The sequence below is a fragment of the Elaeis guineensis genome, chromosome 4 (genome assembly GCF_000442705.2).
Source record: "Elaeis guineensis isolate ETL-2024a chromosome 4, EG11, whole genome shotgun sequence".
NCBI classification, from domain to species: domain Eukaryota; kingdom Viridiplantae; phylum Streptophyta; class Magnoliopsida; order Arecales; family Arecaceae; genus Elaeis; species Elaeis guineensis.
The window spans coordinates 134,430,352-134,449,763 of NC_025996.2; the positions used below are offsets into that span (position 1 = coordinate 134,430,352).

Sequence of the window (19,412 nt, forward strand, 5' to 3'; positions counted from 1 at the left end):
CGATAAACAGTTTATGATCCATACAAATATGATGCTTCTAATATATCATCTTTTAATGACTACTACCCTATATAGCCTAGAGTATTTTATGAATCGGATGTTGCTGTCAATTTATTCGAATGGACTCCTCAACCGTACAATCAATCCAAAAATACCTCTCAAAAATAAAATTTAAACAAAAGATCTAAGATAACCTACGATCCAAAGTAGATACCTTCTGAGATGAGCGTTTAAGACTCTGACACCATTTGATTAAAAAGATGTATTAATATTTCTTCTGATTATGTGAACGATCCAAATATTTACAAGCACCGTCAACACTCGAAAAAAAAAAAACTAGATCATCAAAGATCTTAAAGTTTAATACATAATATTTTATAATTTATATTTTAAATATATTTAATGCATTGTTTTATATTTCTTTTATTTTATTTTGAAATGATAAAAATATTGTATAATATAAATAAATATTAATTTGAAGCTAAAATTATTTAAAAATAAAAAAATAATTGAATTGAAAAAAATTAAAAATAAAATAAATAAAATAAATATGCTGCACCATATCAAATATCAATACGGCACAAAACTGATACCATACTAAACCAATCAAAAATCGGTTTGAATCCTGATTCCGAAAACCTTCACCGCATATGTATGTATTGTCAACCATGCCATATTGTTTACAACCTGTGAAACTTTATTGAATGGCCATGCAAAAATAACACAAAAACAAGATTCAGGAATACTACATTATATCCCTGGTTTTTCTCCTTCAATGTGTTTTACGATATTGTATCTGCAATACAGAATTACTACTTGGAAGTTCTATCGAAGAAAGAATTAATGCTTGAAATGTTTGCACATTGATCGCATTGCAGGTACTAGAGAATACGAATCAATAATATAATACACCGACTTCTGATTGAAAAATAGTACAAGTCATGAGCCATTTTTGAGCTCAAATAAACATAATAAACAATGTGAGAATCAATATTAGCGTCTGTTTAGACAGCACGTGGCAGGACAAGGGCGCGAAGGCACATCCACACATGAAGTTGCAGCCTGCAACACGTCAACAGCTCATTGCCGGGTATATCGTTTCCACCATCCAGTTTCATTTAATTAAAACTGCTGAATAGCTGCATCATCCACTACATATGCCAACATCAAGGATCACATCTCATAGCATGTATCCTGGTTAAACAGCAGTTTGCTGTTGATGAAATGACATCTACCTGTGGCGGGGTAGTTGAGCACAGATGCTATATTGGTTTTAGGGTTGAAGACTGCATCCCCATTGAATGCCAACAATGTTCCTCCGAAAGCCCAGAAATAGTAGATCACTGAGATAAGTTAAAAAAATCACCGCTGTTGTCACAGGAAACTCGTTCCAAGTGATAGATCATTTAAGTTGGAAAGAATCTGTGAACGGGTAGTTCCAATTTGATGAGCAATCTCTAGCTGTTCATCCAGTGGTAGCATTTCATAACTGCAATTCATACAAAAAATGGATGACTAAGTCATGTTGATTAACAAAGAGATTATGATAATTGAATAGGCCTTATCTTTCTACAACAAAGATAATAGCATCAACACGAATATTGTTCCCCACAGACGACCTGCTTCCTATCTTAATCCAGAGTTTTTCAATCATAAGAATCCAGAGAGTTGCTCTGTAGTTTCATGAATGTTAGGTGCTTAATCAACAAGGTAGTTTGTAGCACGCCTTCCATGTTTTGTTATCCTCTCTCTTCCCTCAAGTTTCATTCTTTAGATGTTTCAGCATAAAAACTGAAGATCTGAGATCTATGTTAGCCAGTCACAAGACTTCTCTGAATCCTTAATCAACTATACTTCCAATCCTGGTGGATCCAAATAGATGGGTGTGGACTTGGTTGGTTAAGGATGACATTCCTAAGAAACAACTGTTTGATTTAGTAGTAACTAGTAAAAGTAATGAAATATTTTAATAAGGCAATAACAGGGGAAATATTTCAGTTTTCTTTGTGCATTCTTACCATCAAGTGGAATCAATTATCTATCATTAGCCTTCATAGGCAGAAAAGGAATCATAGTTATGTAGTCATGCTACATATCTTATATGCTTGACACTCTAGACATCAGTTAGGCCTAGTTTTGCTAGCATTATGAGCCAGTTCAGCCACTACCTGACCCTGTCTAACCCAATGGACCCACCACCAGACTCTGTCTAACCCACCTTGCTAACATCTGATGCCAAACTTTACTCGCAACTGGGGTGACCTTGATCCAACCATCCACCTTGCTAGTTTCAAAAAGGCTGAATGCCATTGACGATGCACTAAAAGTCAAAAGCCTGTTAAGTCTGATTGTTTTGTTCTTTGCCATAAAGAAAAGTTTGCATTCATGTTTCCAAGAACACAATTATGTTAGCGGATATCACTTTCAACCAAAATTTTGTGACCGAAAAGAGTAAGTACAATGCAAGAAATAGTAAAAACATAAGCAGATGGAGAGAGCATATATAACAAGCTGAATATATGTGACAAGCAGAATCAATCGTATTACAGCGTGCGCAAATTAAACCTTCACCCGCTCTTCTTCTTCTTCTTCTTCATCTATTTTTTATTTTTTATTTTATTTTTTTTTTGTGGAGAAGAACAGTGGGAACATCACCAGTCATTTCATAGAAATGATCGACGAATTATCCATTTCAAACATTTGGAAAAGACAGTATGTTGGATCTTCCCCTCCACGGGAGAGATGCAACCACTGGGCTATTGTCCTGTTTCCTTGATCTATTGTTAGAGGACTGGTTCATGTCGACCTACCTTTTGAAGAACGATATGCTGTAGGTCCTCAACTAAGCAAAGAATAGTTGTAATCAAGTTAAAGAGTATATAAAGGTCATATCCAAAATGCTTAACAAATACACCAGCATTACATTAAATATTTCCGAATTTGGAATAGCAAGACATATAAATCATACGAATAGCAGCACCAAAGAAATAATAGTCACGATTGATTGCTTCTCAGTTCCCCAAAGCATTTAAGAGATATTGTTCATGAGATGAAAATATAAAATAGACTACATACTTTGTAATAGGCAAGAAAGATAGAAAACTGTACTTACTGGGAAAGAAGCTCACAATCTACCATATTGTCAGGACCAGGACGATGTGCCTTTCCATTTGCACGGAACTGTCTGAATGACCTGGGGTTTAGACCACATACATGAGGAACAGCATCTACTAGCTTCCTCTGTAGGGTCTGAAGCCTGCGGAAAGTGAGCTCATCTAGTGGTGCAATGCAACCAATGCTCCCATCTAGTGTGCTGAACAAAAGAGCAAATCGGTTGGTTTTGTCAGATCCAGTTGCTGCAGTGGTTCGATCAGCAGAGGTAGGGAGCATCTGCAACCGCAAGAACTTTGTCACATGGGCTCCAGCATGAAATTCTGCTCTGCATAGAAGCTTCTGCCCTTTCCAACTTTCCAGCATTTTTGGTGCATAATAGAAGATCTGCACTTAAAGACAAATTTAAATTAGCATAGAAAAAGAAGACTATCTGATCAATATGGAAAGATCAACACAAGATTATTGTTTTAAAGTATTGTTCTACTTGCTGCATTATTTGCTTGCCTTCTTTGGAGTAAGCAAAAGAATTTGTGAATTTGTTGACTCATAGTTCTGATTAGAAGTGAAGAATACAGGCTATGCATTACAACAATCATTTACCAGGTCCAAATGTCGTTACATGACTCAGTTCTTTCAAAAATAAATAAATAAATAAAGACAAGCAGTCAGAATCTCACATAAATTTCTAGAACTCCAATTAAAAGACAAGACAGGCAACAATCTAAAATACAGAATAATTCAAATTACACTTGCTTGAAGATATAGAAATACAAGAAGGTTCCACATGAGCCAAAGAAGCGACAATAATGGCTACCTGTACAGTATTTAGCTGGCATGTCATTGGCTTTGATCCTCTAATCAAAAAGCTACCGATTAAGCATTTAATTTCCCAGGAAAACAAAATATTGTGAAGATCATTTACATATTCTTTTGTATTCTATGCTCATAAAATAGCCAGAACATGTGAAACACATCTAACATGAGAGGACCACAGCCTATATATTGGGCTATTCACCACATAAGGTGGGATCCAACATAGGAGAACACCTAGGGTGGCTACAACCTGCTTAGGATAAGCCAAGTGGGAAATGCTGCCCAAAATAATTAAGCAACCACCCTTTTTCCTTTTTCTTGGCCTTGGGTCATAATATCATCAGACATCGAGAATAAGGATGGATTCTTATCAAAAGCACTGAAGCAACCATCGCCCTGGACTACCAATAGTTCAGACTTCAGACACTACAAAGTAACATCTTTTTACAACTAGAGGAAGTTCCACTGTTACTTACATCTTGCTAAGTTTGTGTTTAAATACCTCATTCTCTATGACACATTTCAGCCGGAGATGGCCATATCATCCCATGTACAAGGATGCAGAGTCTTCCCACCCTTCTTCTTGCTCTTGAGATCCTCTCTCTTTCTGGCTCTCTACCTCTCTCCACAAGTTTAAGAAATAGGCACGTGGCTGGAGGACTAGAGGAAGGGTGCGACATTGAGGTAAAGCTACCTCTCCCTCTGTCTCTCACACTGTCTGTTTATTGTGATGATCAGAACTCAGTCTAATCTCCATCAACCACAAGATAACATCTTTTTGGTAGCAAAGAAATTGATTATGCAAGTATTTGAGCTGTTGTGAACTCAATAAGTTTAAGATCTGAAGAAATCCTTTCAATGTGTCCTATAATGAGGTTCATTTATAACAGAAGGCTGTAACTTATCAACTCTAGCTTAAGATTAACTGCCAAATACAGGGGCACGACATTTTTTTTATTTATTTATTTAAATAGTTCCAATGGATCTTATGATGAAGAGAGAATCATTCATACTGCATACAAAAATAGATAGTTATGGCTTATAGGGCCACATTGAAGAAATTGTTCAAGCCCTGAGGCAATTTCATTAGTGCTGGTAAAGTTTTACAGTTTTGCTTTTTAAAATTTCTCCCTTTTTTATAGCTAAGGTTAACAGACAAATTTGGAGGGAATCAAATGGATTGTTTTCTCAAACTTCTTAGTTAACTAGAGATCACATATGTGTCACTAACTATTTCCTTTAGCATTGATTCAATGACCAACAGCCAAGGTATTTATTTATTTTATTTTAATCTTTTTACATTCACTTTATTATGTTATTCATCATAGTTATAAATTTGCATACCTGGTTTTATGCTTTTATGCATATGTAGTGAAAAGTAATAATTGATGCTTTAAGTAAATGATGATTAATAATTATATTAACATAAAAAGGAAGAGCTGATTGAGGGGATCTAGTTAGGATCAAAGCCTAACTCTTTATGTCTGAGAACTCGAGCTAGCGATAAGATAAAGGAGATAATGGGGAGAGGTCACCACCAAGGTCTACCATACCACCCACTACAGGGCATACCATACCATATCGGTACAGTGTCTCAAACCATACCGATACTCAATATGCTAACTCGTACCATACCTAACTGCTTACCAATAAAGTACTCAATATGCTAACTCGTACCATACCTAACTGCTTACCAATAAAGTAATAGGATGCACTAGTACAAGGTTCGATACTGGGATGGCAAATCTAGCCATAGTATATAGGCTAGTCAAGGTGGCGAGCCTTATCAAGCCAACTAGTAGAGTCCTTTAGGTTGGGCCAACAAGGAAAAGAAGGAGATGGCCCAGACATCCACTCAGAACCAAAAATAAAAAGGAAAGGCAATTGCAAATCCATTAAAGAGAATTGATGAGGAACCGATCACTCAAATTTTGAGATTGTTGAGCCCTCCAATGATAGGTTTCGCAGAGCATCTAGTGATACGAGTAGCAATGACCATAACACTTTGAGAAATGATCGATTTGGTGGTGAGGGAGGTAGTAGTCGATTGGGTAGGGTTGAAGCCATTAGCCTAAAACCATTCATTGGAAATCATCATTTCACTCATGTCATGCAGGACACAGACAACAAGGCTACAAGAATACAACAACCTATATGGTTCTGGGCAAGGCATTAATATAGCTGATCACATGGCACAAAAAGAAGGAATCTTGGATATCTTAAGATCCACCAAATTGTTGAGAGCATCATCATACACTAGATACTAGCTATAAAGTATTTGAAGTCCAGGCAAAACACAGTACTCTTTCTACTGGCACTAACATACCAAAATGGTTTTAAAATGAATAGTTAGTACACCAAATACTATTCCACACAAATTGTATGCATACCTTTCATCTAAGGTATTAAATTTGAGTGGTTACAATCCTCCATAGCCTTACCCAGATTACAAGTTATAGTTTGTCACCTCCATCTTCCAAAGATGGGATCACCAACCAATATTAGATGGAGAATCAGTATTAAGGTGGCTATTCAAGTCATGTGGATTACCGGATGAATAGGACACAACATTCACAACCTATATCTCGGAACCACTACATCGCAAAAAGAGATTAAACATGCTACAAGTAAAACATACAAACCCTAAAATTTGAGTTATTGCATCTTACAATTAAGAAAATCAAAAAACTTAAAAAAATAACAAAGGCAAAATAATGTTTAGTTGAAACCGTTCCTTACTGGTACACTTCTTGCATACCATGTGTCAATATGGTATTGAATTGTATGGAACCAGTACCTAACTATAGAGGTCACAGAACCAGTTTGGGAACCTTGATTCTAACATTAAAAACTTGTAAACATCAAATAATAACATGAATGAGACTTGCAGATCTAGAATGAGTCCCAATTTAGAACAACTTATTATTATATGTTTCACCAATTTCTAGCTCAAGTCTAACCAATGATATCTATCTCTACCTCTAGCAAGAACATTGTCCAGCACTTTTTATGATGCTCAACAAATAGTCCAATGCAACGAAATCAAATGCATGAGGTAATTATAACTAAACATCGTAAGCTTTATAGAAGATATTCATTCTTATTACATTAAGATGCAAATGACAACATGGTAAACAAGCAGACAACTAACAAGCAAATCATATAACAATTCTTGTCCAATTCAAGCAAAGCATGATTCATGGAAGTGGGCAGTCACCTGAATGTTTTTCTGATCATCTGAAACTACAAGACTCAACGTACTCCCATCAATCAGAAATTCAGTTGCATAACAATCAAGAGTGCCAAAATCTTTAGCCAGCAAGCTCAATTGAGCACCTTGCTCTTTCCAATTCAGAAAGTATATGCTTTTGTGGATGTCACCCAAGAGGATAAAATTTTTGACCTGGAACAATTATAAGTTATAACCTCATTCTTAGAATAAAAGATGTTCTAATTACTTCCTTTGGAATGGAGGTCCTCAACAATAACAAGACAAAACTAATCAATTTTACTAGGCATCTAACACTTCACAGGTCTTCAGCAAAAGATTGTTCCTACTCGCAAAGTGAAAGAACAAATCGGTATTGACATGCTTGAAAGTTCAGAGTGCATACCACAAATATGAATGGTTGTAAGCCACAATTATAGACTATATTTAGTATATCCGATAATAACATCTACAAAATGCCAATATTAGCTTGGATGGTTAAGAAAAGGTGAAACTTCTTATCAAAAAAATGATCAGCTTAGATAATAGGACCACTCCTTTATCAAATAAATGTCTAAATTAAAGCAACCTACAATGAACTAAAGAAAGGATGAATCTGCAGCTGAATTGCTCTGACTTTACAATCATGCTGTCCTTGGACGTCTATAGAAAACCAAGAAATAAGAATTAATCGCACTTGATTTGCAATCTTCTATAAGTTTAATAAATTTAAATTTTCTACCAAGTATTATGCCCCATGACCTCTTCTAGATTACCTAATGTTTTCTATCATCAAAATGAAGAAATCCTCCTAATCAAACTGTCTGTTAGAATAAAAAAAATCATTACAACCATCAAAAGAAAAAAGTAGTTAATTATTATTCTGATACAAAATTACTGAGAAGAATATCCACTAGATTTTGTCCACACTTTGTATTACAGGACCTTATCCCATTTGATTTTTGTTTTTCAAATTATATGTTATTTGTCAATGTAGATGACCACAAGAGCATCATTCCTGGTCCTCTTTATGCTGGATACCTTTTTTTTTTTTTTTAATCGATTTATCAGATACCTCTTAACTGATTTGAGAAAGTGTCCTAAACAAACGAAAATTCTTTAATATGATTAGTAAAACCAAAACATCATATCTTAGTATTTCTGACAGAGAACTTTCTACAATTTCCATGAAAATGTATAAAATGTCAACATACTGCAACATTTTATATATATTATGGTGGCACCTTACCAGCCAGAACAGATAGGTGATATTTTAGTTTCTTTTTTACCCTTCAAAATGCACATACACTTGGTCTAACTCATCCTCATTACCAAATTGTTCTGTCAAGGACCACAGATATAATCAAACAAATAAGAAATTACGTCATGAAATTGTGTATGTCTTTGTTTTTGTGCAAGAATGCATGTGATGTATGAGATGTTGTAAGTCTTGGTATGAGGCACCATACCAATACCTTACTGCTATGGTACATCATACTCCCATATTGACCCGGTACACTATGGAAGCTGGCATAATAGGAAACATAATGTGTCAGTATAGGGGTTGTATGGATTCCCTCAACAGTACTACAACCCATGGTTCTAATACTGCCTGGATGAGGCAGTACAAATGCTACTGTACCATTTAGGCTTAAAACCAGCATTGGGATGCCACCAGGTCACCAAAATAGGTTAACTTGGGGATTCTGATTGAATTGAGTTGGTACTAGCCAGTACTGACTGATGTAGAACCTGCCCTAGCCAGTACGATGCATCTATCATGCATCCTGGCTGAAACCAGTCAATACCACCTGAAAACAAAAACGGTTTGATCAGCACCGAAGGCATCCCAACAACTTCAATTTTTTTCTGAAAAAAATGTGGAGGACCGAGGGGGCAAACAGGGTGTCCTAAGGTGCCTTTAGGCATTCATAAGAGGCTTAGTTTTATTGCCAGTTTATTGACCATTGATTGTATTTTCCTTTTACAACACTATACTATATTTGCCATTTTCCACTTATAAAAACTGCCAGTTGATTGATCATTGTGTTGATACTGGCATGAGACCCTTACAATACATACAACCCAAAAATGAAAAAAAAAAACTTTTAAAAAGGAAATAGATAGATCTTTGAGCATCGTAGCATGGGACCTCTACGAAGCCTTTTACCATAAAGGTACAGGAAGGAGCAGCACCATACCATTCCACCAAAACTACTAGCCGAGGTATTGATATTAAAACCTCATCGTTGCTACACTATCAGGCCCATACAGCACAACCCATATCACCTAGAACAGTAACAACTTAAATGTCATGCCTGTGTGTTCATGCATATGCATAGGCATGTATGTCTATTTGTATGCACATGCAAGTGTGTATGTGTAACGTTGCCAAAACAAGTACCGAAACCTAAATCAAAGATTTTATCTTTATCTCTGCTATAGCCTCCATTCTAATAATGTATATCATTAAACTATTCCACATTTTAGAACCATCTTTTATCTACCTCAGCTTTCATAGGCACAAGTTTGACCCATTCTTTGAATTATAGAATCATAAAAAGTCTTGAACCCAACTGTCAAGAAACAAATTGATAACCAATAGCATTCTCAAGTAAATAGATAACATAAAAACTATGCATGCTCAAGTCCATAACATAGTTTCACTTGAGTGATTCTCTAAATTGACTTCAAAAAACAAACCAAAGAAGGCAGAACCGAAACCAAGACCTTTGTCGGCCGGCCGGCTATATGAGCCAATACGGATTCATACCAGACTGGACCAGCACGAACCGACACAGAAAAGGAAACCGAAGAGGAAGAGAGAGAAACAAACCAAAGAAGGCAGAACCGAAACCAAGACCTTTGCCGGCTGGCCGGCGGTATGAGCCGATACGGATTCGTACAGGACTGGACCGGCACGAACCAACACAGAGAAGGGAACCGAAAAGGAAGAGAGAGAGAGGGAGGGGAAGAAATAAAAGGAGGGAGGGGAAGCCGCTGGAGAGTCCGCTAGAGGGCCCCCGACTGGCCATCGAATGGTGCAATCGACATCTGCGGTACAGCGGGCGTGAAATAGGGACGATCATCTCTATTTCATGGATTTATTTGAAAAATCCTAAATTATGGTGAAGCCGGCAATGCTTCATTATTTTTGACTTTTTTTTAAAAAAATCTCAGACAGTGAAGATAAAAAATCCATTGCCGACTTCACTATTTATCGTTGTTTTTAAAAAAATGCAATAAGAAAACATGGGCGGTCACCCTTGTTCCACAGCCACAGCTCCGTTCGCCCATTTTCCACCGTCCAGTGGCCATGGCGGCCACCCAACGCCCTCCGACAGCCTTTCTGTCGACTGCACATCCCTCCGGTACCATCACTCCCCCACTCTCTCTTTTGAACATTCTATCGGATGACACTAAGCCGCAAAGGCCTTCGCAACCCTCCAACAGGCTCGACAAGCCACCACCGACCTCCGACAGCATTGTCCCATCTTTCCCTCTCCTCTCTCTCCCTTCCTCTCTTTCCCTCTCCCTCGTCCGTTGTTTCGATGTATCCATCTGAACTGTCCTGATTTGCCGCCAGTACAGCTCGGAATGTCTTGAACCGTTCGATTTATGATGACTCAACGAATGATGAAACAAACTACTATCTATGCACAATTGTTAAATATGCTAGTATCACCATGCTACTTTTTCTCTCCTAGCAGCAAAATTATATATAACCTCAACAATTCTCTATCTAATATCTCATACCAACATATAAGCTTAAATGGATTTCCATTCATTCTCAAGAAGGTAAAATGCAGAATACTTTGAAACTAAGACTCCTAAACATGAAGCTTTACATTGTCCCTTTTTTCGTAAAAAACTAAGCTTCAGATATTTACTTCGAGAAACTTCCATTGAAGAACACCACAATTTTAAGATATTAGGTATAGGCACAGTAAGCCAAACTATCCTGAACTACCTGGTTTGGGGCATATCGAGCCGAACCGGTCAATTATCGAGAAAATTCGATGCTTTAGATCAGTAAGGGGTTGGACCTCCCTAAACCACCCGAACCCAATGGAATGGGGTGGTCCTGTTTGCTTCAACCCTTTTTTCCTTCAATTTTTACTTCTTTTTTCTTTCCTTTTTTCTCTTTTTTTTCCTCACTTTCTTTTTTTCCTCTTCATTTCTTTTGTTACTTTTCTTCTTCTTTCTTTCCTTTCTTCTTCTTCTCCCTTCCTTTCTTCCTTTCCTTTTTCTTCTTCTTCCCTCCCTTTATTCTTTTCTTTCTTAATAGGATGTAAGCCAAATTTTGCAGCTATGGATCTGATTGAATGTGCTGTAACCAAATACCATAGCAGGTTGTTTCAAGCTTTCAGCATCCAAAAAAGAAATGCATTCATCTTAGAGACAACTCAAAAAAAAGCTTTAATATAATTTTAGGTCTCAAAGAACATTGACCTTACCTTAATCAATCATATTAGTTTAAAGTAGGTTCGCCATCTCAGTAGCGGACCCCATACCAATACCATTCTATTACAATGTCAATACACAGTTCGATATAGTACGAGACAACGCACCAAGTGTCAGTATGGTATGAGATAGCATACCGGTACAAGACCGATATGGTACGCCCCGTACCAATGGTACGACCCGTACCAATGGTACGACAGACCATGGTTTAAACTAGAATTTGGAACAACCTAATAAGCCTATAAATTGGGCCATGATCCTAAATCGTGTATCTGAAAATTAACTTAGATTGGCCTAGTTCATGCACGGCTCAACATTAAATTATTCCACTTATATCTTGACATCAAATAAATCTTGCACTGATGCATAAATAAATTCGAAACCATTAAAGCATTAGAAGCAAGAACCCTAAATTATGTACCATGACAATAGAACCTATGATGGAATTATACATCCTTCCAACTCACTTGAGAAGCCCAATGCAATTATTAGTTCACATTCTGTAAATAATAGCCAGTGATAGATAAGTACAACAAGATTTTTAAGTAATGCAGCTGCCTTTGATTTAGGTAAGTTTATACATGAATCATTATATAATAATAAGATGACAGATTTTTAAAGAAAGAATTGATTAGTACATATATCATTTCCCTAAATCACTGTCTTTAAATTATTCTTCTTGATCAATCATTTCTCAAGCTGCTTATCTAAGGAAGTCCACTGACCAAAAAACTTTAGTTGGTCCATAAGCTACCTCACCCCCATAATGACAGTTAGCTGATCCAATCAAAAGAAAGAATCAGAAAAGTTACTACAGGAAAGTCTGTTGTCTATGATTAGAGATCCATGTTTGTGTCTTGGAGTCCTCATGTGCATTTATCTTTCCTTTTCATCTTCTTTCCTTTCCTTCTTTCTTTCTATTTTCTTCTTCTTTTTTTACCTTTTTACTCATATTCTTTTCTTCTCCCTTCCTTTATCTTTTTCCTTTTCCTTCTTATTCCTATGAATAATGATTATATCTAACAATGGTGATAAATCTATCAACTAACCGCATTTTTGAATAATCTAGAAAGTATAAATGGCATGGGACATATATACTCACAATGTTCAAGCTCACAACATGCAGAGGAGCATCATAGAATGCAACCCCATTCAGCTCAGAACCAGTCCACTTGTGCAAGGTGATTTTTGGGCCAGATGCTATCAATAAGTGACCTTGAAGAGATGCTAAGGCTGAGACAGCTCCCTTTAACTCCTTAGAGTAAACCTCTAAAACCTGCTAAGATGTATTGCGAGATTGAAAAAAAGAAAATTTGTAATGGAGACCAAAATGGAAATAAAATAAATTGCTAAGCAACAACTGTTACTTTGACAACAACAACAAAAAAATGATAATATAATTAAATAAGTTGTACCAGATTCTGGGAATTCTCGGAATTTTTGCTAAAAGAATACAGCAGCACTCTGCCTCTAGCAGCTACATCCTCCCCTTGCACATAAGCTGTCCCAATGGCCAAAAGACTTTCATTTTCCCTTGTTGTTGTATTCTAAAGTTTACATGGCAATAAAAAATTAAGAATAAGAACTCTTGCAGTAAAACAATATCAGTCCTGCATCAAAATCAAAGATATAATATATAATAAGTGGCATCATTTGTTTTGTCTAATTTCCCAGCATGCAGCCTTCCCCAACAAGCCCAATGACACACCAAAAAAAAAAAAAGTCCTCACAGAAGTTAGATCTTATGTAGAGACTTACAAATAATGTAATTACACGAACAGTAAGAGCATTTTCAGAAGTTTGCATCGGAATGGTAGCCCTTGTTTCCCAACACCCACCAGATTTCTCTGGCTCCAAAATGCGAACCTCAAATTCATCAACACTGTAAAACTTTTGCAGGTCATCAGAATTGATGCTTTCACGATCTGTCTGATGGCCTATATCTTGATCAGCAAGAGAAGAAAGGACTTGATTTAGCGGCTTTACAACCTGCAGAAATATTAATGAATTGCAGTTAAACACTCAAGAAGAATACCATAAGCACATGAAAAAAAGATTATTACGAAAATTTGACAATCATAAATTCACAATGCCAAGTGGTTTTGCACTGAGAGAGAGAGAGAGAGAGCTTTTGCAGCAACAAAACAATCATATTGACATCAACAATTATTAGAGTCAAGATGGATTGTTTTGACATCAACAATTATTAGAGTCAAGATGGAGCAAATACAAACAGACATTTTTAAATCGATAAGCATCTTGCACGAGATTGTAATAAGAAACTTTCAACTTTGTGAATATTCATTTGCTGAGCATACATATTCGAGACTATGGAGATGTTACACAGAAAGACTAACAATAAACCCAATGCATACAACAACAGACCCTAAATCCATTATATAATGTTTATCGCGTGAACAAAGATCATATATTTTTTGGGTCAAAGTTTTGAGGAAATGAGGCTTGGATGATATGCTTCATCATGTGCTGTAGGTTCACTGTAAACCCTTTTAAGTAGTGAAGCCAAATTCATTATTTTCCCTGTAGGTACTACTAATTAATGCATCTACTATATAAAACTAAAATAGAGGCTCAGCTTGTGCCAAACTATTCATGCCACATGACACTCGCACTAATAATGTTATTAATATGGTTCCGTTTTTTGGATAATAAGAACTAGGTCTCCTATTTAATATGGTTCTTTATTTTGGACCATATTAATAAGTCATTGGTAGTTTGGTACCATTCTTTATTTTGGATAATGAGTAGGGCTCTTATTTAATATGGTTCTTTTTTTTTGATATTCTGGTACATATCCAAATTTACTATGGTCATTCATCAAATTCCCTACTCATGATGAGAATTGATCATGTTCTTCAAAGAGGTGATATATCTTTATCTGCAGGTTAGATCTGGAGTCATTCTTTCCTCCCCTTTTCACCACTTTTCTCCACTTTAAACCCCATTCCAACAAGCAACTTCAGAGGAATACACCAACAAAATGACACTCAGATTCATCCAAAAATAAAAATAAGAACTTGGAGAGATGAGGGCTAGCAAGAGAGACTGCTAGCTATGGCACTTTTTCCATCCTACAACCAAACACAGCATGGTAGAATAACGAGGATTTCTTATGGAAAGAATTGGGAATTTGTGAAGGTATAGTTCGAAATTTCGATTTTTTCAATAATCAAAAGTTCAGAATTTGACATAGATATAACTACAATATAATAAGCTTGAAGAATTGGATATCACAATTACAACTTAACTTTCCAAATTGGATATTTTAATTTTTCAAAATTATAAAATAAGAAAATACTGGATTTCTTAAAATTGATCTAATCAACATAAAGCACGGAGTGAACAAATTGCCAAAGGGCTGTCCTCAAATTAGAAGGCAAAATATTACAAGGCATTAATAACAGCAAATAAAAATCAAGCTTCATGAGAAGAGGACTATGCCCATGCCATTTGTCCAAATATATCAAGTTTTAGCAACAGAATGTAGAAAGCATGGCAAGCACCATTTTGGTCAAAGAAATAACAGAATTCCATATGGAACTCCAAATGAACGTTTCTAAGAAAATTCAGCAGAGATACAAAATTAAAAATTACCAGCCTTAACAGACAATTAAAAATAAATCACAATACATCAAGGGTTGTTTGTTCCCACTTTAAAAAAATCAATTTTATTAGCACCTAATTTTTTTAAAAAAAAATAGGTCCACATAATGGTTTATCAAAACTTGTTTTATTTGCATTGTTGATCGTTGAAAGAAGTATTCTAGAGATATGGAACAATAAAAAGAAACTAAAAACAAGGGGAGGAAGATGAGAAAGTAGATGAACATTGGTGCAGTAAAGGATTAGAAGAGGAGATATAGGAGAAGGAAGAGGAGGAATGGGGAAACATGATACATGGAGAAAGAAGACAAAGGATGGATGAAGGCTGGGGAAAAGGAGGTAATGAGTCAAGGAGAAGAGATGGGACTTCAGAAAGAAGGGGATAAGGAGAAGAGATGAAAACGGGGCCAATTGACTAGAAGAAGAGGAGAATAGCAGGGCAAAGAGGAGATGTAGAATTTACGCATTTTCTTAAGATGGGAGGATGTGTTCGAAAGACAGCTTTGGTGCAGGTGGAATTCAAGATCCTAAGAAACCAGTTTCACAAAATAGCATAGGTCCCTAGGTTCCTGAGGACCTGATCAAATTCAAGGATTTGATCCCCATGGGAATGGCCAACCATTCCACCATCCCAATAGTCAGGTTGGGACAGGATAAGATGGGGACCCTCCATTATTCTGAGTATTGGTTTGGGACACAACACATCCGGTTCTCCAGAAAAAAGGGTACAGGCCCACCCTATGAGATTTGAATCATTGATCAAATTGCCTAGACAAGGTTAGGTAGTGGTCGCTTTTATAGCCCAGCCAAACACCCAGGCATTGAGGGGGCTGTCTAGGGAGGAAAGTTCTCCAAGCTTTTATTATGCATAATTTTAATCATATATATATATATATATATATATATATATATGGGGCCATGAACCTATTTGTCAAACTTCAAAAGTCCAAAGACTAAAATATACAAGGAGAGCAGCAAGAACAATGCTGCCACTACAGCATCCAGCAAATTGTGGAACATAGCAAGGTAGCTAGCACCTAGCAAGAAGCAGGAGGGAAGCAGACTAAAGGGAAAAGTTTGGGAAAAAAGGTGAAACAATGGCTAGATGAGAAGGAGGTATATTGGTCATTCCAACAGCCACTACCACTTACAATTATCGGCTGACCTGTTGGTACCCATCAATCAGCCCACTAGCTACTAGTAGGTCGCTGGGAGCCTTCACTACCCTTCCGCATATCCCCTACAGGGCTTACATAAAAAAAGAAAATCAGAAAATAAACCCTTAAAGAGGAAAAGTCCAAATGGGTTTGCCTAAGCAGCTCGACCAAAATTAAGCACCTTTGCAGTGCCTATGCACCTAGCCAGCCACTTTTAACAACTTTGATCCTGATAAAATACAAATATTGGGTTTCATGAGATATTTGTTTTACCTAAAACCCATTTTGGTGTCTTGTCAAACATTTGGATTGACAAGACTAATACAATCATCTTTAGCAAAATTCATACTCTCCTCAAACCTACTAAACAATCAACCCCTTAATGCACATGGCAATGCAAGAATGATTTCATTAACAAAGTAGCTTGTGAAACCTTGTTTATTCACATCAGGGACAATCTAAAATCTTGTCTGGATATGATTCTGTGCAAATGATATTTATAAACTAACTAGATACAACATAGGGGTTATTGCCTGGTGCAATGATAAGGGCTTGGGCTGATAGGTGTAATGTCACAGGATTGAGTCTTCAGACAGCCACTTTATGTAACAAAAAATGTCAAAGTTTAGGTCCAACCCCAGTTCACCCCTCCCAGAATCCCGGATTCTTGAGAACATAACTGGGTGATGCAGCCTTAATCAGATACAACATTTTTTGTATTATCAACTAGATAATAGTAAGACTTTTCCTTGAAAAAACATTAAAGACAATTTGATAAAGAAGAATAATATATTTGCATTTCAATTAATAAACAGATTTCAGTAGTTGCTTAACTAAATGGTCCAGAGACCTCATAGTAAGCAATGCATCATTAAAAAGTCATCCGAGATGTAGAATCACTTACAGGAACAGATATGATAAGTGGGTATAGATTCTTTTCAGCAAAGTAAGTGACTTGATGCGGGGTGCCCCTCAAAGGAACCTGACCATGATGTGAAAAAGAATATGAATTTCGCAAACCCCTTACTGTAAAAATGTCCATGCTAGTGTAGCAGAAACCAAAGAGCTCACCTTTTGAACTGGCCAATAGCTATCATAATTAAATACAGATGGCAGCTGACAAATTTTCAAATAACCCTATAGCAGGAAAGTTACTTTTAGGTCAATTTTCTGTCCCTTGTCTTCATGAGAAAAGAATATCCTAAGAAAGTTCAGAGGCACAGTTTTACAATAGTTACCTGTGATGTAACATAGATGAGACCGTGATTGCAATTCACATTGTGGAGAACAGTAAAAGCCACTATGGATCCATCACAGAGCTACAATAAGATTTAAATATTAAAATTGTTAGAAACATAGAGACCAGCTCTAATGTCAAAAGCCAAGGACGAAAGACAACCTCAAGTGACACAGATTTAATTATCACTCAAGTATTACAGTTGTGCACTAGATAAATTGTCAATAAAACAAAAAACTCTATCCAGAAGGGTCTTTTGAAATATAGAAGGGGTTGCATCTGATTTCAGTACTAAAATACAAATGTCTTTAGTTTTGAAGTCGCATCTATTAATCGTGTAAATTCTGGGGGAATGGTTATTAAAATTTACGTACCATAACTATAATTGCACAATAATAAACTATTTAACAAAATCTTCAACCTATATGATTTTAGCACAAATTGAACTCCAGGAACACTGTTGTTTACAGGAATCATGTAGCACACCCACAAGAAGAGTAAATCTACACATCTAGCTAAAAGAGTATGCTAAGCTACAAGATGATCACAGCTCTAAGTCAAGATGGTTATAATGAAAGATTAAAATGATTTTATTGACCAGATGTCAACCCTCTGAAATGAATTTCCATTTCTAGCTAAGTGATTTTACATAAGAGAGGATCATAATATGAAACTTATGTTACCTCCTGACAAGTGGAGACAGGTTAAGCACAGGTAACTAAGGAAAAACCTTTCAGGTCCCGTCTGACTTGGAAAAGATCCATTTGAGAAAAAATGATAACAAGGAATGGTGGAGGCCCTGGAGGGATTTGACATTCATCCCTAAGCCACAACAATATGCTAGAGTCATACTAAAAATGAAGTGGAGACAGCACATGTGCACCTGCAGACACTAACACGCATACAGATATGATCAATTAATGTATATATGCTTGTATGACCTGACATATGGTGCCTGCTCCTGCTAGAAAATGCAATTTTTACTACCAATCTACTTTCCTAAGAGTTTTAGTGCTTAGGAAGTTTGTATAGATGAGTGCATAAAATTAAGAATCTATGCATAATCATGCTGGAGCCAGTAGGGTGCTTACAACTCCTAATGCATGAACAGAACCTATCGGAGAGTATTAATACATATTAGTATGCCAAAAGCTGATGCAAACAGAAAAAAAAAAAAAAAAAAACCTGCTATAGGCACATAGTGAAAACACCAAAATAAGCATCGTATAACAGCTTTGCAATACAACACATTGGGAGTAAAAGTGACCCGGCTTCAGTCAGAGCAACTTAATGCAACATGCTGTGTATATATATGTGTTGCTAAACATATAGGTATACAGAGGTGCCTATGTGTATATCTATGTACATCTAAGCTTGCAATTGGGTTTAAGGTATATGTCAAATGATTTGATAATCCTAAAGCATAATTAACACAGTTATGTCCCAGAACCAAAATTCTAAATGCAGAATCAATCAATTATTCACAGAGATCAGCAAGAAAAATTAAATAAAAATACCATAATCACAAGTTTTGAGAACATCCAACATATGCATCAGTTGACTGTAAACTGAAAAAGCTTTCATACAATAAAACATGGTTCATTATAGTCCATGTTTCTTCCAATGAACTCGATTTGGCAATTCTATTGCATGTACAAAACAATTATTAGAAAACCTTTTAGAATCATAGGAAGTATATAATGCAAACATGAACATGCTAAGCATCTCCATTATTCAAAAATAACATTGGCATAAAAATACAACAGCCTGACTTCATAGTAAGTACACCTGTGGA

At 36.2% G+C, this 19,412-nt stretch overlaps 1 protein-coding gene across 3 annotated transcripts in view; it reads right to left on the reverse strand.

Annotated features, from left to right (window-relative positions):
* Positions 1-840: 840 nt before the first annotated feature.
* LOC105042580 (cleavage and polyadenylation specificity factor subunit 1) overlaps positions 841-19,412 on the reverse strand; it is a 76,324-nt gene continuing 57,752 nt past the window's right edge. The window contains exons 17-27 of one of the 3 annotated variants that reach the window (XR_831559.4): positions 19,406-19,412; positions 17,619-17,699; positions 17,452-17,517; positions 17,285-17,362; positions 13,358-13,588; positions 13,015-13,146; positions 12,702-12,878; positions 7,145-7,330; positions 3,113-3,498; positions 1,236-1,489; positions 1,013-1,151 (exon numbers count right to left, since the gene is read on the reverse strand). The exon at positions 19,406-19,412 is cut by the window's right edge and continues 781 nt beyond it. Coding sequence is in view for 2 of the 3 variants with exons in the window: in XM_010919865.4 (XP_010918167.1) it covers positions 1,375-1,489; positions 3,113-3,498; positions 7,145-7,330; positions 12,702-12,878; positions 13,015-13,146; positions 13,358-13,588; positions 17,285-17,362; positions 17,452-17,517; positions 17,619-17,699; positions 19,406-19,412 (1,459 nt within the window). In the remaining variant the exon portion in view is untranslated. Of the gene's footprint in view, positions 1,490-3,112; positions 3,499-7,144; positions 7,331-12,701; positions 12,879-13,014; positions 13,147-13,357; positions 13,589-17,284; positions 17,363-17,451; positions 17,518-17,618; positions 17,700-19,405 lie in introns of all 3 variants that reach the window. The other 2 variants (XM_010919866.4, XM_010919865.4) reach the window with 2 other exon arrangements.